Source organism: Trachypithecus francoisi, unplaced genomic scaffold (genome assembly GCF_009764315.1).
Source record: "Trachypithecus francoisi isolate TF-2019V2 unplaced genomic scaffold, Tfra_2.0 Lachesis_group5, whole genome shotgun sequence".
Taxonomy (NCBI): Eukaryota; Metazoa; Chordata; class Mammalia; order Primates; family Cercopithecidae; genus Trachypithecus; species Trachypithecus francoisi.
Genome location: NW_022681470.1, coordinates 82,495,457 through 82,518,934, shown reverse-complemented (window position 1 = coordinate 82,518,934; position 23,478 = coordinate 82,495,457). Strand labels below are relative to the sequence as shown.

At 35.4% G+C, this 23,478-nt stretch overlaps 1 protein-coding gene across 1 annotated transcript in view; it reads right to left on the bottom strand.

Annotated features, from left to right (window-relative positions):
• The window catches only part of DNAH14 (dynein axonemal heavy chain 14), a 604,313-nt gene that overhangs the window by 357,222 nt on the left and 223,613 nt on the right, over positions 1-23,478 (bottom strand). Inside the window, exons 32-36 of the mRNA XM_033199195.1 lie at positions 18,886-18,954; positions 18,064-18,250; positions 17,111-17,187; positions 11,800-11,971; positions 2,310-2,399 (exon numbers count right to left, since the gene is read on the bottom strand). Of these exons, the coding sequence (XP_033055086.1) occupies positions 2,310-2,399; positions 11,800-11,971; positions 17,111-17,187; positions 18,064-18,250; positions 18,886-18,954 (595 nt within the window). The remainder of the gene's footprint in view (positions 1-2,309; positions 2,400-11,799; positions 11,972-17,110; positions 17,188-18,063; positions 18,251-18,885; positions 18,955-23,478) is intronic.

The window sequence follows — 23,478 nt, the reverse complement described above, 5'->3', positions numbered from 1 at the left end:
TACAGCCAACAGACACATGAGAAAATGCTCATCATCACTGGCCATCAGAGAAATGCAAATCAAAACCACAATGAGATACCATCTCACACCAGTTAGAATGGCAATCATTAAAAAGTCAGGAAACAACAGGTGCTGGAGAGGATGTGGAGAAATAGGAACACTTTTACACTGCTGGTGGGATTGTAAACTAGTTCAACCATTATGGAAAACAGTATGGTGATTCCTCAAGTACCTAGAACTAGAAGTACCATATGACCCAGCCATCCCATTACTGGGTATATACCCAAAGGATTATAAATCATGCTGCTATAAAGACACATGCACACGTATGTTTATTGCGGCACTATTCACAATAGCAAAGACTTGGAATCAACCCAAATGTCCATCTGTGACAGACTGGATGAAGAAAATGTGGCACATATACACCATGGAATACTATGCAGCCATCAAAAAGGATGAGTTTGCGTCCTTTGTAGGGACATGGATGCAGCTGGAAACCATCATTCTTAGCAAACTATCGCAAGAACATAAAACCAAACACCGCGTGTTCTCACTCATAGGTGGGAACTGAACAATGAGATCACTTGGACTCGGGAAGGGAAACATCACACAGTGGGGCCTATCATGGGGAGGGGGGAGGGGGGAGGGATTGCATTGGGAGTTATACCTGATGTAAATGACGAGTTGATGGGTGCTGACGAGTTGATGGGTGCAGCACACCAACACTGCACAAGTATACATATGTAACAAACCTGCACGTTTTGCACATGTACCCTAGAACTTAAAGTATAATAAAAAAAAAATTTCGCTCTCATAATGGCTATAAATGATATAAGGATAGAAATTGATGTACAATGATTTTCTTTCTTGATATGTATATCACTGATCATTTTTATCTGTTTAATTTAGGGAAGCATTGTATTTTAGGGCAGTGGTTCTCAACTAGAGGCAATTTTGCTGCCATCCCCCACCCCTGGGGGACATTTCGAAATGGGTGGAGATGTTTTTAGTTGTCACAACTGGGTGACAGAGAGGTACCCTGGCTTCTATAGGTACAAGACAAGGATGCTACTAACATCCTGCAATTTATAAGATGGCCCCAGTAATAAGGCAATAAATAATACATACTTAAACATGCAGTATATAAAATGAACATGTTCATTTACATTTAACATCTATTTATAAATTTCAATATTTTATTTGGTGAGTAATAATATTTGTATGTGCTTTTATTCAAAGCACTTTTCTTACATGTAATTATATTTAATAGTAAAGAGATAATGGCTTCTTGATATGACAGCATTGCATGTTTCTGTTATTCTGCCTGTAGGTTTTTGTTGATGTATTTATAATTAATTAAATTAATATAGGTATTATAAAAAAATAAACAAAAACACAAACAAAAAGAATTACGATATAGGCTGGACATGGTGGCTCATGCCTGTGATCCCAGCACTTTGAGAAGTCGAGGCAGGAAGGTTGCTTAAGGCCAGGAATTTGAGACCAGCCTGGGCAACATAGCAAGACCCTGCCTCTACAAAAACTAAAGGAATTAGTCGTGCATAGTGTCATGTGCCTGCACCCCTAGATATTCAGATCACTTGAGCCCAGGAGTTGGAGGCTGCAGTGAACTATGATTGTATCACTCCACTCCAGACTGGGTGACAGAGTGAGACTCTATTGAAGCAGAAGAAAGAAGAAAGAAGAAAAAAGAAAGAAGAAGAAGAAAAAGAAGAAGAAGAATAAGAAGAGGAGGAGGAGGGAGAAAGAGAAGAAGAATAAAGGAGAAAGAAGGAGGAGGAGGAGAAGAAAAAAAAGAAAAATTATGATATATAAATGCATAATGAAAAATCTATACATTTGCTAAGAAAAAGACAAACAACCCAATTAAAAAATGAGTACATGACATAATCTGGCAATTCACAGAAAACTCAAATGGCTAATAAGTATAAAAAGGGATATACAATCTTACTAGTAATCAGGGAAATGCACATTCTGATGTTTATCCAAATGGTTCATTCATGGAAAATAGGAAACTCAAAGAAGGTATAGCAATGGAATGCAGAATATTTTACATTACATTTGCAGGGCTTTTATGTATATGTATTAAGGAGATGAAGGTGAAAAGATCCATTTGTTGAGTTATGTGAAGGTCAGATAATAAAGTCTTGACTCACAATTAATAAATCACTGAATTCAAAAAATATTATACCTGTAACATCTTTTATTATTATTATTATTGCCCTTTATTTTATTAATTCCTATTGAAACATAGGCAAAGGATTGCTAACATGTCATTTTATACTTACCTGAAGTTGATTATAAAACTGTATAATCTTCTCTTTCTGAGATGACCAGTTTTGTAAACCCAATTGCTGAGTTGCAATACATATTACTTTCTAAAAGGAAATAAATACATAAATTTAAAATGCATTGCAAATTGAACCCTTAAATTTTTATCTTCCAAAATCTCTCTTAACTAGGTACCAATTACTGCTCTTTAAGACAGTAGTTCTTGATTTTTTAGTTCACCAACCTCTGTCTCTGAGAATAATGAAAACTATTACTACTGTCTCCAGAAAAATACAGGGAACACAAAATTTTATGTTCACAGACACCTGATAGCAAATTCATAGATCCTCTCCCAGATTAAGAACCCATTGTTTAACATTGAAAAACCAGAGGTTACCAGTGTATAACCATCTAATTATCCTACACTAAAAGATAACATAAAAGGTTCTAGACCTTTTTGTAATTCTAATTACTATTAAGAGAGGTTTTCAATTTTGTAATGACTATTTTAGTGTTTCAATGTTAAGAATATTTTAAGACAGTAAATAAAATTTACAAGATTAAAGACATGATGTTATAAATTAAAATATTCCAAAGAGCAGCTGCAGCTTGGAAAGATACTAAATATTTTAACTAAGGTATTATAAGGGAAACCCTTCTAAAGGAGGGTTTATTTCACTGTAGACAGAATGGTAACTATGTCTACAGAAAAAAGTGGGATTTATCTTTTCTTTTGCACTGATCTCTTCTATTCCATTTTTCATTCCTTGCATCCCTACAATGACACAGAACAAAGCAGGTGAAGGAAATATCCAGTAGGACTGTACAATGGAGAAAAAGGCAGCTTCTATGGCAAGAACTGGAGGTAGGCAATCAGCTGGCAGAATTTTTTAAAAGATTAAATGGAATTGATCTCTTAAGTGGAATTTATGAGACTGCCCACTTCAGGCCTGAACTTATGAATCCTCTGCAGTTAATAACATAAGCCTAGACACCTACCTGAATATAAGCAAGAAGTCACACAGGCATAGAATAAGAATAGCATTGTATGCACAGATCATAGGGTGGGGATAATTAAAGAGATACTTAGGTTATCCCACCTGGCTAATGAATTTCACAAACTTCTTACTTCAGAATGTTTTGAAATAAAAATCATAATCCTACTATAAAATATTCGTGACTATATATGATGTTCCTTAGAATTAGCTGGATGGCAAACTATATGTAGTTCTTGTTCAATGATGTGGTTCAGTAATTCTCAGTGAATCTTTTAGTTACCTGGAGATAATAACTCACTTTGGATATGTAAGAGACAGATATGTAAATAAGTCAGACAGATCACAATTGCCTATTAAATGTGATTCAGATTCTTGTACCTCAAGTGAGCAAATAGTATAAAGAGCAAAACTACAGAATATTTTTAAATAAGATATATTACTATGTGGGTGTGTCACACATGGCTGGTCACTGTGTAAGCCATCAAAAATACAACATTAAATAAAAAACTGAATTACTCCAAATTTAATATTAAAATCATTATAATTTTAAATTATGATCTTTGTGACATTTCTATATTTCTATGAATCATATAATTTGGTGAGTAACAATTTATTAAACAGTTGACAGCTTGCATAGTTATTAATGTAAAAATTATACAAATGTGGGTATAATACAAATGGGGTAGCTGAATAAACTGGTGTGTTTATATAGAAAACTTTTCCATAAGCTCAGACTGCCACATATACTGACCTGTAAAGCTGATGAAAAGATGAATATATAATAAGGCTCAAAAGTAAAACCATTGATGTGCATGTGCAAATTCTTGAAAAATGTTAAAACTAACACAAGAGGCACCCAAAACTTATAACTGGAGAAGAGTGGAAAGTTTGTGGGCCCTGCCAGAGGGAGATGAAAGAATGCTTATAAAAGGGAGAGAGAGCAAAACCTGCCAACTGATATTTTTATTTTCTTAAAAAAAAAAAACAAATGAAAATTCTCAAAATATAAATATAAATCAAAATCTTCAAAATCTTGGCACCAGTTTAAAGACAAATATCTATTGTACTTCTGAAAATCTCACAGAGCAACAAGGAAAAAAATATCAAATTGCATTTTCATTAAAATAAAAAAATACGAGGCCATGGGTGGTGTCTCACTACCGTAACCCCAGCACTTTAGGAGGCTGAGGCAAATGGACGGCTTGAGCCCAGGAGTTCAAGACCAGCCTGAGCAACATGGCAAAACCTTGTCTCTACAAAAAATATAAAAAGTTAGCCGGCATGGTGGTGGGTGCCTGTAGTCCTAGCTACTTGGGGGGCTGAGGCAGGAGGATTTCTTTAGCCTAAGAGGTCGAGGCTGCAGTGAGCTGAGATCAGGACACTGCACTCAAGTCTAGGTGACAGACTGAAACCCTGTCTCAAAAGCCAACCAAACAAACAAATAAACAAGTTAAAAAAAAACAAAGAAAATCTATAAAATCCAGAACACATGTAAGTACTAAGAAATAGCTTAGTTTTATTAGAGCTTGGATGCTGCAAACTCTTGAACCAGAAAAGTCCAACTCATTCAATCATGTGAAACAAAGGATCTCACAGTTTAAGACTCCTGTTAATTTAGAGAACTAAAAATAAAAGAGTATATAATAAAAGGGCTAATAGAGTACCAAAACTCATAACTAGAGAATTATAGTGATATTATGAACATTAAAGGTAAAGTGAAAATTTTAAGCGCATATGAAGAGAAAAAGTAGGTACACTATAAAAGAATAAATATTGAAGTGACATTGACCTTCTTCAGAGTGACCCTGGAGCAACAGGAAAATGGAGTAATATTTTTAAGGAATTAGAGATTTTAATATATTAAAGGAAAATAACTTTAAAGTTAGACTTTTATAACGAATTTGCCATTCAGATATGAGGGCATATCAAAAACAGTCTTGAATATTAAAGTTCTCAGAAGGTTTGCTACACAAAAACCTACTCTGAAAACTCTCTTGGAAGAAGTACTCAAAAAGAGGAATAAATTGAAGATAAGCCTATAATAGATATAAAAAGTAAGTTTGAAACAACTTCTTATTAGTTTACTATTTTCTAAAAGAGAGAGAGCACAAGCATGAGTATGCAGAAGTCCAAGGAAAAAAGAGAGAGAAAACATTTCTATAACAACCAGAAATTATAATTCTACATAGCATTAACATAATGAGAGTGGAAGTGTGGGGAAGACCAAAGAGTGTACTAAAGTACTTATCTTGAAAGGGACAAATATAGATATGAAAACATTTTGATCATAGGGGAAAAGAATGACAAATGTCAGTCTTTAGCTAAAAGAGGCATCAGCTAAAAGAGGCAAGAATGTCAGTCTTCAGCTAAGAGAATAAACATAACAAACAAAGAAGAAAACTCAATCTACCCCATAGTGAGCAGGAAAAGAGATAAAATACTAAAGCAAAAATAAATTTAATAATAACAGTAATGTATCTTAAGACAACAGGATACATTGTACAGAAAAAGTTAAAAATCAGTAAATACAGGACAGATAATCACAGATTTGATTATAAGAAAACAAAGGCCACCAATATATGTCCTATAAGACAGACAGTTCAAACAAAGATATAGAAAGTTTGAAAAACAAAAGGATGGAAAAAGAACTTCTGAAGATAAACCTTGCATCAAAAAGTTGGATAAAATTTTAATATCTGACTGAATATCTATTAAAGCAAGAAATCACCAGTGGGCCAAAGAGGGATATAGGATGCTGGTAAAAAAGATAGGAATACATATACAACTTACAACTTTAAAGTATATACAACAACAATCGACAGATGTGCAAAAGAAATAGCTATCTCAGTGATTTAAAATCTTAATATACCGCTTGCAGAAACAGATGGATAAAGAATCAGAGACATCAAAACTCTGAAAAATACAATTAATAGGCTATATATACTTGTTTATAACTTTATACCCCATAGGCACAGAACATACTATTTTTTAGCATAAACACTAAAAAAAGACCATTTATTAGATAATGTAGGAAACCCTGATACATGCAAACAGCTAAATATATAAAACTGCAGGATACAGAGGAGGAGGTAATACTTCCAAATTAATTCCACAAGGCCAGTGTTACCCTGATACCCAAACCAGACAAAGATACATCAAAAAAAGAAGACTATAGGCCAATATCCCAGATGGACATTGACATGAAAATTCGCAAAAGAAACTACCATCAGAGTGAACAGGCAACCTACAGAATGGGAGAAAATTTTTGCAATCTACTCATCTGACAAAGGGCTAATATCCAGAATCTACAAAGAACTCAAACAAATATACAAGAAAAAAACAAACAACCCCATCAAAAAGTGGACAAAGGATATGAACAGACATTTCTCAAAAGAAGACATTCATACAGCCAACAGACACATGAGAAAATGCTCATCATCACTGGCCATCAGAGAAATGCAAATCAAAACCACAATGAGATACCATCTCACACCAGTTAGAATGGCAATCATTAAAAAGTCAGGAAACAACAGGTGCTGGAGAGGATGTGGAGAAATAGGAACACTTTTACACTGTTGGTGGGATTGTAAACTAGTTCAACCATTATGGAAAACAGTATGGCGATTCCTCAAGGATCTAGAACTAGATGTACCATATGACCCAGCCATCCCACTACTGGGTATATACCCAAAGGATTATAAATCATGCTGCTATAAAGACACATGCACATGTATGTTTATTGCGGCACTACTCACAATAGCAAAGACTTGGAATCAACCCAAATGTCCATCAGTGACAGACTGGATTAAGAAAATGTGGCACATATACACCATGGAATACTATGCAGCCATAAAAAAGGATGAGTTTGCGTCCTTTGTAGGGACATGGATGCAGCTGGAAACCATCATTCTTAGCAAACTATCACAAGAACAGAAAACCAAACACCGCATGTTCTCACTCACAGGTGCGAACCGAACAATGAGATCACTTGGACTCAGGAATGGGAACATCACACACCGGGGCCTATCATGGGGAGGGGGGAGGGAGGAGGGATTGCATTGCATTGGGAGTTATACCTGATATAAATGATGAATTGATGGGTGCTGACGAGTTGATGGGTGCAGCACACCAACATGGCACAAGTATACATATGTAAGAAACCTGCACGTTATGCACATGTACCCTAGAACTTAAAGTATAAAAAAAAAAAAAAAGACGAAATACTAGCAAACCAAATTCAACAACACATTTAAAAATCATTCATACGACCAAGTCAGATTTATCCCAGGGATACAAAAATGGTTCAACATATTACAAATCAATCAATGGGATACATCATGTCAAAAGAATGAAGGACAAAAACCATATAATGATTTCAATCGATGCTGAAAATGCACTTGATAAAATCCAACATCCTTCTGGATAAAAACCCTCAAATAACTGTGTATAGAAGCAACATACCTCAACACAATAAAACCACATATGACGGACCCACAGCTAGTATCACACTAAATTGGGAAAAACAGAAAGCCTTTTCTCTCAGATCTGGCACACAACAAGTGTGCCCATTTTCAGCACTGTTATTCAACATGGCACTGGAAGTCCTAGCTGGAGCAAGCAGACAAGAGAAAGAAATAAACAGCATCCAAACTGGAAAGGAAGAAATCAAATTATCACTGTTTGCAGATGATATAATCTTATATTTGGAAAAACCTAAAGAGTCTAGCAAAAAACAACTGGAACTGATAAATTCAGTAAAGTTGCAGGATACAAAAGCAACACAAATAAATAAAAAATCAGTAGCATTTCTTTCTCTTTTTTTTTTTTTTTTTTTTTTTGAGATAGGGTCTCATTCTGTCTCCCAGGCTGGAGTGCAGTGGCGCAATCTCAACTCACTGCAACCTCTGACCCCGGGTTCAAGCGATTCTCCTGCCTCATCCTCCCCAGTAGCTGGGATTACAGGCATGTGCCACCATGCCCCACTAATTTTTTGTATTTTTAGTATAGATAAGGTTTCACCATGTTGACCAGGCTTGTCTCAAACTCCTGACCTCAAGTGATCCATTAGGCTCGGCCTCCCAAAGTGCTGGGATTACAGGCATGAGCCACTGCACCTGGCCAATCAGTAGCATTTTTATATGCAAACAGAGAATAACCTGAAAAAGAAATAAAAGTAATCCCATTTATAGTAGCTACACATAAAATTAAATACCTAGGAATTAACTCAAGAAGTGAAAGATCTCTATAATGAAAACTATAAAACAGTGAAATTGAAGAAGACAACAAAAAATGGAAAGATATTCCATGTTCATGGATTGCAAGAATCAATATTGTTAAAATGTTCATATTACCCAAAACAATCTACAGATTCAATGCAGTCCTATCAAAAAACAATGACATTCTTCACAGAAATAGAAAAAACAATTCTAAAATTTACACGGAATCACAAACAACCCAGAATAGCCAAAGCTATCCTGAACAAAAAGAACAAACTGGAGGAATCACATTACCTTACTTCAAATTATACCTCAGAGCTATAGCAACCCAAATGGCATGGTCTTGGCAGAGAAACAGACACACAGACCAATGGAAAAGACCAGAAAATAGACACAAAGACCAATATCCACATAGACCAATGGAACAAAACAGAAAACCCAGGAACAAATACACACACCTGTGGTGAAATCATTTTCAACAAAGGTGTCAGGAACATACTTCAATAAATGGTGCTGGGAAAACTGAATATCCATATGCAGAAGAATGAAACTAGATCCCTATCTCTTGTCATATATAAAAATCAAATAAAAATGGATTTAAGTCTTAAATCTAAGACCTCAAATTATGAAACTATTAACAAGAAAACATTGGGGAAAATGTCTAGGACATTGATCTGGGCAAAAATTTCTTGAGTAACACCCCACAAGCACAGGCAACCAAAGCAAAAATGGGTAAATGGAAACACATCAAGTTAAAAAGCTTCTGCACAGCAAATGATGCAATCAACAAAGTGAAGAGACAACCCACAGAATGGGAGAAAATATTTACAAACTACCCATCTGACATGGAATTGGTAACCAGAATATATAAGGAGCTCAAACAACTCTATAGAAGCAAATCTAATAATCCAATAAAAAGTAGATAAAAGATTTGAATAGACATTCCTCAAAAGAAGACAGAAGACTTAGAAATGGCAAATGGGTAATGAAAAAGGTGCTCAAAATTATTGATCATCAGAGAAATACAAATCAGACTACAATGAGATATCCTCTCACCCCAGTTAAGACGGCTTATATCCAAAAGAGAGGCAATAACAAATGCTGGTGAGGACGTGGAGAAAAGGGAACCCTCATACATAGTGGTTGTAAATTAGTACAACCACTACGGAGAACAGTTTGGAGGTTGGTCAAAAAAACTAAAAATAAAGCTATCATATTATCCAGCAATCCCACTGCTGGGTGTATACCCCAAAGAAAGAAAATCAGATATCGAAGACATATCTGCATTCCATGTTTGCTGCAGTACTGTTCACAATAGCCAAGATTTGGGGGGCAACCTAAGTGTTCATCAACAAATGACTGGATAAAGAAAATGTAGTACTTACACACAAAAACACTATTCACCCATACAAAACAATGAGATCCTGTCATTTGCAACAACATGGATGGAACTGGTCATTATGTTAAGTGAAATAAGCCAGGCACAGAAAGACAAACATTGTATGTTGTCACTTATCTGTGCAACTTAAAAATAAAAACAATTAAACTTATGGAGATACAGAGTAGGACGGTTACCAGAGGCTAGGCAGGGTAGTGGGGAAGTGGGAGGAAAGTGGGGATGGTTAATGTGCACAAAAAAAATAGAATGAATAAGACCTAGTATTCGCTATCACAACAGGATGAATATGAATATGAAAAATGACTATGAAATTCCTACATATCTGAACTTATGGTATATATAACTAAAGCAGCACTTAGAGGGAATTTGAAAATCTTATCAGCTTATATTAGTAAAAAGAAGAAGAAAACAAATGAATTAGACTTCTTACTAAAAAAGCTGGAAACAGAATAAAAACACAAAACCCAGAAGAATAAGGATATTTTAAAAGTTTAAAACAGATACCAAAGAGTTTGGAAACAGAAAAAGATATATTAAATGAATAGAAAGAAGGCTAGTTTTTTGAGAAAAAATAATATATCAGATAAACTGTTAGATGATGTAATCAAGGAAGAAAACACAAATTAGGAAAATAAGAAATGATTGAGCAAATAATCTCAGAAACATGAAACTGAAAGAATCTTAAGATAGTGGTTTGTTCAACTCTATATTTATATTTTAAAACTTGAATGAAGTGGGAATATCTGTCTTATCTAACAAAATTGACACTAGAAGAGACATAAATTTTGAATTCATAAATTTTAGATTTAATTTTACAGATTAGAACCATGAAAGAGCTTTCCTCTCATAACTCCTGGTCCAGATGGTTTTCAAGGGAGTCTTTCAAACTTTCCTACATCACCTAATGAATGGTCTTTCTGTGTGTGTAAGTTTTTCATGTGTGCTCAGAAATAATATGAATTCTGTGCTTGCTGTGTATAAAGTTATGTACATGCCCTATTAGTTATATTTAAAGAACAAATAATTATGAAGTGGTTTGTTTTCTAAATAAATTAAAAAAAATTTTTTTTGAAGACAGGTTGGGTTTCAGGGAAAGGAATCAACATGTTTAATGGCCTGAGACCTGATAAAATCCTGGAAAAGTCAGAGAACAGAAGCTCAAGGTAGAAAGAACAGGGAAGAAAGGAAGAGACAGAGGAAGGAAGAAGAGGATAGACTGAAAAAACAACCTGGTCCAGCAGATTGTGAAGGGCATTATATGCCAAAATACTTAATTTCAATTTTGTACTGCAGGCAACATTAATCCAACAGTTGCTTTGCTAACGTGATCAAATGTATATTTTAGTAAAACAACTCTGGTGGCCATATGGGAAAATGTTGGAATGCAGAGTGTGGCAGGAAGCTATGTAAAAATATTAACAAGAGACACTGAGTTCTTACCTAGACTAAGGCAATGACTGTGAGGCTACAGACATAAAAGAAACAACAAAGGGCTTTATCATTATAATATGTAATTTTAATAATTACAGAATATTTACAATTTAAGTTTTTTCATAACGCTGATCTAATTTGATTCTCTAGGCACCCTTTCAAAGTGGGAAGAACAGAAACTATCATCCTCATTTCAAAAGATGAAAAACTTGAGAAACAAAATATATAATGATCATCCTTGTCCAAAGGTACATGGTTCATTCTTATTTCCATTAGGACATAATATACTGAAAGCTCTTTTTTTCCCCAAGGGGCACTATATATCTCCAAGTGTTTTTATCCCCTCAATTACCACATGAATACAGAATTTAGGAAGAACTATAATATTTTTAATCCACATCTAGTTTCTTAATTGATATTCCACATCCAAATAAGCGGTGATGATTTTCAAAGGTCTTTTTACCTCCAAGGCAAGTTGATTTACTTTTAAAACTGTCACTTCTGGAAAAATATCTCCAATAATATTTTCAAAAAGTGGGACATCTTCAGAAGGACATTTTGGCAAACTAGCTTCTCTTATAGCCTCGATAACAATCAAGGTTTCATCTGCTTCAGAAAGACTGTCACGGGTATCACTTTAATGGTAGAAGAAAACAAACATAGAGAACAAATTAGCGAGTCTGCTTTGCAGACATTAAAGACCACTAACATACTTTTTTAGGGGTGGCTATTCCAATGTCCTTCCCTCCTCTCTCTCACTGGATAGCAGCCATATGGTTTGGGTGGAATTAATAAGATCCCCAGCTCCAGAAATAGGCTCTGACTGGTCTAGAACAGTAAGAGCAACATCAATCCCCAGACACCGAATCAGGGAAAGGTACTGTATCAGCAAGGGTTTTTAGTTGCAAATAACAGAAATGAATTTAGGCTAATGTAAAATAAAAAAATAACACACTGATTTATTTAAAAATCTCTAGGAGGGCCAGAACTAGGCTTGCAAGCTATCCAGCTGGGAACAATGGCCAAAATCATCTACAGAACTGGCCTTATGAAAACATGTCTGTCATCATCAATGGATCCCGATAGCAGTGACTGTCATACCAATATATGACTGATGCTGGCACTAGAACTGTTCACTGCCTCTGCTATTTCTGGTAAATGGCTATAGCTACTGCCACTGCTGTCACCCTCAGCAAAATGGACTCTGTGTGTATCCATTTCTTTTTTCACTAGCTTCAGGTTCAGATTCTAATGCAGCTGTGTCTGACTTGCCAAGGTTGTATGTCAAAGCCAAAGTTACAAGAGAGTTTGGAAAATCAAGTATATGGCATAATAAATATTCACTAAAGTAACATAACCTCAGCTCTAGTCAATCAGTGTATCGCAGTCACTTGGACACAGTGACTCAAGGGTAGACAAGTGACGAGTCCACTCAGAGTAAAATTCAGGCCTTTAGTTCAGTAATATGGACAGCCCCAGTTATTATTAGAAGGTGTCATGCCACCAAAAACGAAGCCAGCCTGAAAGCAAGCCAGTGTATAGAGGACTGCAGTACTGAGAATATCTCAGACAAATTAAACTGAAACCTTAGTCAAAGTGATCATACCCTGCTCCACCTCTGGATTTTCTGATGGGATAAAAACAACAGTTCCCTCTACTATTTAAGCCAAATTGAGTTTTCTGTTAATCTTAACAAAAGCTTACTGATATAAGTTATACTACATATGTTACTCTATAATAACAATATTTCACATACTAAACACTTCACTATATATTGTATAAACATGTAATCAGAAGAAAAATAACTATACATGCTATGATACTATATTAGAGATAGAAAGGAAGAAAACTTCTCTGCAAAGGTGTTCAAACGTTTATCATTTCTTTGTGAGAACATTCAAAATCTTCTTTTCAAGTTATTTTGAAATATATAATACTGTTAACTACATATAGTCACCTTACACTGCAATAGAACTGAAAACATTCCTCCTGTCTATAATTTTGTACTCATTGTATTCCTATAACCACTCTATTAATTACAATGGGAGAGTTATATTGGGTTGGAATTGACTTTAGTCATTTACATTTCCCTGAGAATACCTCGCTGAGTCTTTCTTCTGAATGTATTTTGGCAAAGAGAGGGCAAAAGTCCACTTGAAGTCAAAGGGAGGGGGCCACATCAGAATGGAAAAGGGTTCCAGACTTTATTGCTGGGTCCTAGGGAATGACAATGGCCTTTTAATATTTGTTTTCAAGACAGATCTTGCTTTATCTTAAAGGAAAATGAAAAAAATCAGGGAAGACCAATATGTCTGGTAGTAGGGCAAGTGTTAAATATACATATGGAGAGAAAATAGCTTAAATAAAATATTATAATATTGTTATAATATGCTGTTACAAAGGCAACACCTCATTAAAATATTACAAAAAAGAGTAATTTTGGAAATGGCATGCAAAATTACCAATGGGTCTATGTGTCATAGCTTAAGAATAAATAAAGCTTTAATGTCAACATCTAACTAAAATTTAAGAATAAGATACCTAATGTAACCTTGTTGTAACCATTATGATTGTCTTCATGATACCACTTTTTTGGAATTAGTTGAGACCCATTTTGTGGCCAATATTGTGGTAAGGACCATAAATCTTTTAAGTGTATACTTGAAGAGATGTTAATTCTCTAGATGTTGCCAAGAAAATCTTTCCTACCACAAGGGTCTTGGACTTAAGCTGTTGTATAATTAGTTTGTTTTCTAAACAAAAAGATTTGGAAAATTATTTTAAAGGAAAGAGGGAGAAAACTGCTTCTTTCCCTTAAAAGAAAAAAAAATGCCCCCTACAAAGGCACATTCACTTTTTAATCCCCAGAATCTGAATATTATTTAATATGGCAAAAGAGGTGATTGAGAATTTTAAGAGGAGTTTATCCTAGAGTATCCAGATGTAAATAAAATCACATGTATCCTAATAAGAGACAAAGAGATGCAGGGACACAGAGAGGAGTCGGTGATGTGACGACGTGTTTACCTTTGAGTCACTGTGTCCAAGTAACTGCCATACACTGATTGACTAGAGCTAAGGTTATATAACTTTAGTGACTATTTGAAAACGTTAGGTTTCCTGTAATTTGAAGGAACAATAACAGATTAGAGTGCTGTGGTCACAAGCCAGGAAATGCAGGCAACCACCAGAAGCTGGAGGAGGCAAGAAATGGAATCTGCCCAAGAGTCTCTGGAGAGAAAGCAGCCCTACCCACAACCTGGATGTCTGACTTCTGGCCGCAGATCCTGTGAGGAAATACTTTTCTGTTATTTTAAGACACAACTTTGTCATAATTTTATAAGGCAGCCCAAGGATATTAATACACTGCTTTCTGTTTTAATTTAAACACCCTGAAAGTATATTTGAGAATTAACATTAAGTTCTTCCAACATGATCTAGAAAGAAAAAGTAGAAATAAAAGGGAGGGGTGAATTACTATGCTAGGGAAATGAGACAAATTTGTAGTATTGTTGGGTGGCTAAGAAATATGGTCAGAGGCCTTAGGAAGAATAGGGTGGGACAGAAGGAAAGGAAGGGACAGGGAAGGGAAGAGGAAACAGGTAAGAACAATACTTCTTATTTTGGTGTCAAGAAGGGCAAAGAAACTTTTAAAAAGCAAAATTGTCTAATATTAATTTTTTGGTTGTTCACTGTGCTTTACTCTGATAACAAAAAATTCATCAACCCTCTTAAAATATAGTCATCTTCATACAATCACATGGCTTCTGTGGCTTTAAAGGAATCAAAGAAATGGAGCTGTCACATTTAGGGCAGCACAGACTAGAGATAGAAGGGAGCTGCTTTCAGTGGTAGGAGACAGTTTCCTGTATACTGGAAATGGAAACTCTAATTGAAGGGTGCCCATGAAAACTTTAGATTTCCTTTCATTTGAAGACAATCAAGTGCTTTGAATGGAGAGCAGTACTACTTTCACTGGAATACTTATGTAAAGAACTAGGTGACTATAGGACTATAAAATCCAGAGGACTTGAGGACATCAGGGAGCTATACTTGAGTTTCATATATGAGTGCTATTTATCTTTATTAAAAAATCATAAAACATTTAACAACAGACACCTATTTACATGCCATCAATATTATACAGGCCATTTTGCAATATATGACTCAGTTCTTTTATTTTTAAGAAATAAATTATTACAGCTTTATCCCCTATCTTTTGCTCTCTTTTTTTGTTACATGTGTATGTATCTGTAAGCAATCCATATTATTATGTTTTAAAAGGGAAACAGTTAACAAGTTGATATATCCTTTTGCAACATATTTATCTTTTTATTTCATTTTAAATAGGCAGTACAAGAATATAGCCCCAATCATACCAATATGAAAAGGTATATCTTGTCTCTTTCTACCCAGAAAGGAAAAAGCATGTCTGCTTCCCTACAGTTTCACCAAGGTTTTGCCCAACTTTATATTTTTGCCCATCTGTTAAGTGAAAAACAGAATTTCAGTGTCATTTTAATTTGCATTCTTTCATTATGAGTGGGGTTGAGCGTACTTTCATATACTTAAGGCACTTTTATATTTCTTTTTCCAAGAACTATCTGTTGATGTCCTTTGCCCACTTTCCTATTGATTTTTTCCCCAAATATTTAGAAAATCTTTATATATTAAGAGGATAAGCTATGTGTAATATGAGTTACAACTTTTTCACTAGTTTATCAATTGTCTTTTGACTTCAAAAAACATACTTTTGACCATTTATAAATCTTTTCTGTTGTGGATTCTAGATTTAGAGTCTTAAGTTTTAAAGATCTTCCATACTCCAAGAACAAAGGACATTTGTGTCTTCAAATACATTTAAATTTTTTACATTTAAATTATTTTATCCTTTTAGAGTTAATCCTAGTAAATGATGTGGACAATGGTTCCAACTTGATCTTTATCCTGATGGCTGTTTAGTTTTCCCAAAATCGTTCATTAAAAAATCTATTCTTCCCCAAGGATTTATGATATAATAAATGCCCAAAGCATATAGTTCTATTTTTGGACTTTCTATACTGTTCCAATGGTTTGCTTTTCTACTCATGAGCCAGTACCACAGTGTTTTAATTACTGAAGCTTTGTTATATGTCTTAATACATAAAGGGATATCTTCCCTTCATTGCTCTTGCTTTTTAATATTTTTCTAGCTAGTCTCATTTTTCCATGTGAACTTTAGGACCAGCTTGCCTAAAAACAAGCAAATTAACAAACTAAATATCCTTTTAATATTTTACTGAGATTGCATTTCCATTTGTAAATTAATGTTTAGAGTATTTAAATCATTATGATGCTAAGTCCTTTAAGATGTTATGATTTTATTAATGTGGTATATTATTTCATTTAAATACATTTTCATTTCTTTCAATCCTGTTTTAAAGTTTTCCTCATTTGGGTTTTACACATTTGTCACATAGGTATATTGATATAGGCTTTACATTTCTCATTGAGTTATTGTTCTTCTAAATAAGGTCTTTTGTTCCATTGTATCTTTTATTATGTAAAACACTTTTTAAAAAAAAAAATAGGTTCTCTATTGGGAAAAAGTACTCTGATTTTGTGCATTTTTTCTTACTCTTCTTTCATATTCTTAAATAATCTCTGCCTTACTTTACTATGACAGTCTAGGGGACTCCCTGTTTTAACTTGGCATCATCACCTGTAATTCTACAAATTATTTTCCCAGCAATATACAACTGCCCTTTGACCTAACAATTCAAAATTCAACTGACCATTTAAACTCCCGTTTCTTCGTTCCAGCCATTATTAAAACTATCTTCAGAGATCTCAAGCCAAAATTATAATGATCCTATCAAACATTAAAATATTTGAATTATTAAAGTTTCTAAAGAAAAAATGTGAAAACAAACGCATACAGTATATAGGTAAATTACAGGTAATCTATGCTATGCAGGGAAACAGTGATATGAATCCAAAAAACCCTTGGTTATACTGCTAATGCTCTCATTTATCTCCCAGAGTGATGCTCCTAAAGTCTCACTCTTAAAGACTAACAAATATTAAAGGTGTTAAGAAATATCAGTATCTGAATTAAGTTTTCTCTGAACTAGAATGAGATAAATTGAAAGAAAATTAAAAGAGGAGGACTTTTGGAGAAAATGTGGTTAGCTGTCCAAACCATTTTGCATTAGCAACAAATACTCTGGCATATGCTAGAACAATAATTGTCAAAGTGTAGAACCTAGATCAGCAGCATCAGTAACAGTTTAGAACTTGTCTGAAACACAAATTCTCGAACCCCACACCAGATGTACAGAATTAGAAACTCGGGAGTAAGGCCCAGCATTTTGTGTTTTAACAAGTCCTCCAAATGATTCTGGTATACAATAAAGTTTGAGAATAATTGCTCTAGATATTAACTTCCTTGTATGGAAAAAAGTAGTCCGTAATTTAAAAATAACAAATGCTCAATCACTCTTTCCAGATCTTGGAGGAAAGACTTAGAATCTTGAATGATTTTACAGTTTGCCTTACACGAAGCTCATACATGGACTTTACATGTTGACGGAAATTCTAGTTCCATTATTTTGATGTGTTGATAGGAATTCTAGCTCCATTCTTTGGTATAGTCCCAGGTCATCCCTGGACCAATACCAGAAAAGTATTACTTAAAGTTATTTTTATATAATCACTTTTAAATATTTTGAGAAAAGTAGCTATTTACCTGTTGTGAGAGTTGTTTGCGCGCTAATTCATAAAGATTAGTTAACTTTCCAGAGAGTGACTTTGCAGATTTGAAACCAAATGAAAATAATATTATTTCAGCAATCATTTGATAATGGGGCACCATCATTGCCACTGGGCGAAACAGAGATTTTAAGTTATCTGGGAGCTCTACTCCACCTCTGTATCTGAAAAGGAAAAGAAAAACAAACAATAAAAACACCACTTTTCAATTTTTCAAATAAGGAATCACATACTTTTCCCCAAAATAATCATATTGGTGTTCTATGTGACCTTTATCTGAAAATTAGTTTATAAGATAGTTTTCATTGTAACCTTTCATCTTACAGAGCTTCCTGGTTTATCATATTTTCTTCCTGTTGCTCCTCCCACAATTTACCTCATATTAGTTCCCTCTGATTCTCTGGACTATTACAGCATTCAATCAGATATTTACTGAATCTGCCCAACCTCCACTCCCTGCAACCACTATTGTCTTATTCCTCCTGCCACTCTCATCAGATGTTTTTCTGCCTGTGTCCTCTTTGTGAAAAACTGCTGACCCTTTTTCCTTTCTCTCTGGGTATTCATGAAGTAAAAATATGACTTCATCAGCAGCTTAATGAATGTGAGATTATCCTTATCCATATGAACAGGTGCAGAGTGCAGCTGTTCATAAATGGTGTGGGGAATGGAAGTATTTGGAGGATGATGGAGGCAGATGCATGGACAGATGCAAATGTCAAGCAACTCCATCTGTAGATAAGACTTAAGAAAATGATTTTTGTCTGTGTCTGTTCCCACTATATTCACTGATACTCACCTGGGATTCATGGTGATAAATACTGCACAAGACATATTGATACGAATTTCTTTTCCTTCCAGTACAAACCTAAAAGACATTATAGTATTCATCACTAGCACTGTTTTCTCTAGTCCAAAGTATGTTAAAACTATAAGTGAGTTTGGAAACTTTATTAAGGCTGTGTTACATTTAAATGCAAACAGAGCACACTGGAAAAAACAATGGTGAGAGAAAAAAGAAGAAATAGGAGGCTCATGCTGAGCCAAAGTTGTCACCCCTGCTGGGATTCAGATGTATTTGATCATGTCCAAAGATGTTTCTGGGACCTGAGGCTGGAAAATACCTAGCTGAATGAGTTGACTTACATAGTAAAAGGAACCTGGGGAAACTCTTAGGGAAGAAAAGAGCTCTGCCTGGAAGATATAGTAGAACACAGAATGGGGCACAGCACGGACATCCTGCTTCAGCATGGAACACAGCCTGTCTCCCAAGTGTCCCTAGCCTGTTTAAAAACTCTGGGACCACTATGAGATAGAATGCTTGGCACGAACATCAGTGTCCTACAATCAGCACCAGTGGTAGAGACAATAGGAGAAATCCTATAGTGATTTCTTGGACAGCTGATACCAAAGAGGGTGGTCAAAACAGGAAAACAATTGGGACAAAACATAGGGGAACTCACTGGACATAAATGGGGAAAACTTTGTAGAGGCTGAGGTGTAGCAAAGAGTCTGTGAAATGTTACTGTGACTGCCCCCCCGCAACTATATCCACAGATTTATGAGTCCTATAATACTAGCTTTAACAGTTTGAACAAAATCCATGAGAGGACATCCACAAGTTAGTATCCATTAGCTTGTATTAAAAATATTAGATTATAATACAATTTTATATGTCCATAAATCGTATGAGTACTAAAATTACCTAAAGAGAAAAAATTTTTGCTTTTATTACTGAACATTAGCATTACTAATAAATACTGTTATTACAGAGCTTTTCAATAAAAGCACATTAATTCAGAGTAATAAGACAAGAGGGCTCTTCAGGTGTGTGGCCAGTATACCCATTTTGCTTTTTATCTCGCTGGGCATGGTGGCTCATGCCTGTAATTCCAGCACTTCGGGAGGCCGAGGCGGGCAGATCACACTGAGGTCAAGAGTTCAAGACCAGCCTGGCCAACATGGTAAAACCCCACCTCTACTAAAATACAAAAATTAGCTGGGCGTGGTGGTGCTACCTGTAATACCAGCATAAGAATTGTTTGAACCTGGGAGGCAGAGGTTGCAGTAAGCTGAGATCATGCCACTGGACTCCAGCTTGGGCAACAGAGTGAGATGTCTGCCTTAAAAAAATAAAATGTATGTGGAAACAAATACATATAACCATCAGGTAATATTATGAACACCTCTAGGCACACAAACTAGAAAATCTGGAAGAAATGGATAAATTCCTAAACATACATACTTTCCCAAGGCTGAACAGAAAGAAGTTGAAGCCCTGAACAGACCAATAACGGACTCCAAAATGTAATCAGTAATAAATAGCCTACCAACCAAAAAAAGCCCAGGACCGAACACATTCACAGCCAAATTCTATCAGATATACAAAGAAGAGCTGACTGGTACCATTCCTACTGAAAATATTCTAAAAAATTGAGGAGGAGGGACTCCTCTGTAACTCATCCTATGGGAACAGCATCACCCTAACACTAAAACCTGGCAAAGACACAATAACAACAAAAAACTTCAGGCCAATATCCTTCATGAACATCAATGAAAGAATCTTCAACAAAATACTGGCAAATCGAATCCAGCAGCATATCAAAAAGCTTATCCACCACTATTAACTAAGCTTTATGCCTAGGGTGCAAGGTTGGTTCAATATATGCAAATCAATAAATATATTCATTACATAAACAAAACTAAAGACAAAAAAACCACATGATAATCTCAATAGATGCAGAAAAGGCTTTTGATATAATTCAACATCCTTCATGTTAAAAACTCTCAATAAACTAGGTATTAAAGGAACATACCTCAAAATAATGAGTCATTTATGACAAACTCACAGCCAACACCAATAATGAGTCATTTATGACAAACTCACAGCCAACACCATACTGAATGGGCAAAAACTGGAAGCATTTCCCTCGAAAACTGACACAAGACAAGTATGCCCTCTCTCACCACTCCTATTCAACACAGTCTTGGAAGTCCTGGCCAGAGCAATCAGGCAAGAGAAAGAAAGGGCATCCAAATAGGAAGAGAGGAAGTCAAACTATCCCTGTTTGCAGATGCCATGATTCTATATCTAGAAAAACCCATCGTCATGGCCCAAAAGCTTCTTTCAGTGAGGCCTCAGGATACAAAATCAATGCACAAAAATCACTAGCATTCCTACACACCAACAACAGCCATGCCAAGAGCCAAATCAGGAACACAATCTCATTCACTGTTGCCACAAAAACAATAAAATACCTAGGAATACAGCTAACCAGGGAGGTGAAAGATCTCTTCCAAGGAAAACTACAAAACACTGATCAAATGGAAAATGGGAAAACATTCCATTCTTATGGACAGGAAGAATCAATATTGCTAAAATGATCATACTGTCCTGTGTAATTTATAGATTCAATGCTATTCCTATCAAACTACCAATGACATTTTAATTCATAGAATTAGAAAAAACTATTTTATAATTCATATGAAACCAAAATGAGTCTGAAAAGCCAAGGCAATCCTAACCAAAAAGAATAAGGCTGGAAGCATCACATTACCCAACTTCAAACTATATTACAAGGCTACTGTTACCAAAACAGCATGGTACTGGTACAAAAAACAGGCACATAGACCAATGGAACAGAATTGAGAGCCCCAAAATAAGGCTGCACACATACAACCATCTGATCTTTGACAAACATGACAAAAGCAATGGAGAAAAGACTCCCTATTCAACAAATGATGCAGAAGATTTAAACTGGGCCCCTTCCTTTCACCATATACAAAAATCAACTCAAGATGGATTAAAGACTTAAATGTAAAACCCAAAACTATAAAAACCCTGGAAGACAACCTAGGCAGTACCATTTTGGACATAGGAACAGGCAAAGATTTCATGATGAACTCTTTCAATTGACAAAAGCAACTGCAACAAAAGCAAAGATTGACAAATGGGATCTAGTTAAACTAAGGAGCTTCTGCAAAGCAAAAGAAACAATCAACAGAGTAAACAGACAACCCATAGAATGGAAGAAAATTTTTGCAAATTATGCATCTGATAAAGGCCTAATATCTAGAATCTAAAAGCAACTTTAACAAATGTACAAGCAAAAAACAAACAACTCTATTAAAAAGTGGGCAAAGGACATGAAGGGAGACTTTTCAAAAGAAGACATATATGCAGGCAACAAACATATGAAAAGAAAGCTCAGGCTGGGCGCAGTGGCTCACGCCTGTAATCCCAGCACTTTGGGAGGCCAAGGAGGGTGGATCACAATGTCAGGAGTTTGAGACCAGCCTGACCAATGTGGTGAAATCCCATCTCTACTAAAAATACAAAAATTAGCCAGGCAAGGTGGCGCATGCCTATAATCCCAGCTACTCAGGAGGCTAAGGCAGGAGAATTGCTTGAACCCGGGAGGTGGAGGCTGCAGTGAGTTGAGATTGTGCCATTGCACTCCAGCCTGGGCAACAGAGTGAGACTCCGTCTGAAAAAAAATAAAAAATAAAAAAGCTCTATGTCACTGCTCATTAGAGAAAAGCAAACCAAAACCACAATGAGACACCATCTCACACCAGTCAGAATGGCTATCAAAAAATAACAGGTGCTCGCAAAGTTGTGGAGAAAAAGGAACACTTATACACTGTTGGTGGGAGTATAAATTAGTTCAATTATTGTGAGAGACAGTGGGGCGATTCCTCAAAGACCTAAAAACAGAACTACCATTTGACCCAGCAATCCCATTACTGGCTATATACCCAAAGGAATACAAGTTGTTCCATCATAATGACACATGCTGGAGTATGTTCATTGCAGCATTATTCACAATAGCAAAGACATGGATTCAACACAAATGCCCATCCATGGTAGACTGGATAAAGAAAATGTGATATATATATCATGGAATACTATGCAGCCATAAAAAAGAATGAGATCATGTCCTTTGCAGGAACATGGATGGAACTGGAGGCCACTATCCAAAGCAAATTAATGCAGGAGTAGAAAACCAAATACCTCATGTTCTTACTTGTATGTGGGAGCTAAGTGATGAGAACACATGGACTTACAGTGAGGAACAACTGATACTGGGGCCTACTGGAGGGTGGAAGGTGGGAGGAGGGAGACAATCAGAAAACTTTACTAGTGGGTACTAGTTCGTACCTGGGTGATGAAATAATCTGTATAACAAATCCCTGTGATACCAGTTTACCTGTATAACAAATCTGCACATGTGGCCCTGAACTTAAAATAAAGGTTTTAAAAATGTGGAAATTAAAAAAAGCAGCATTTGTTTGGGTTCTTCAAATGCAATATTCTAAGATAAAAAGATAATATGAGAATTTAAGCTGAAAAAATAATTAAAATATATTTGCATCAGTGTCCTGGTAGCTC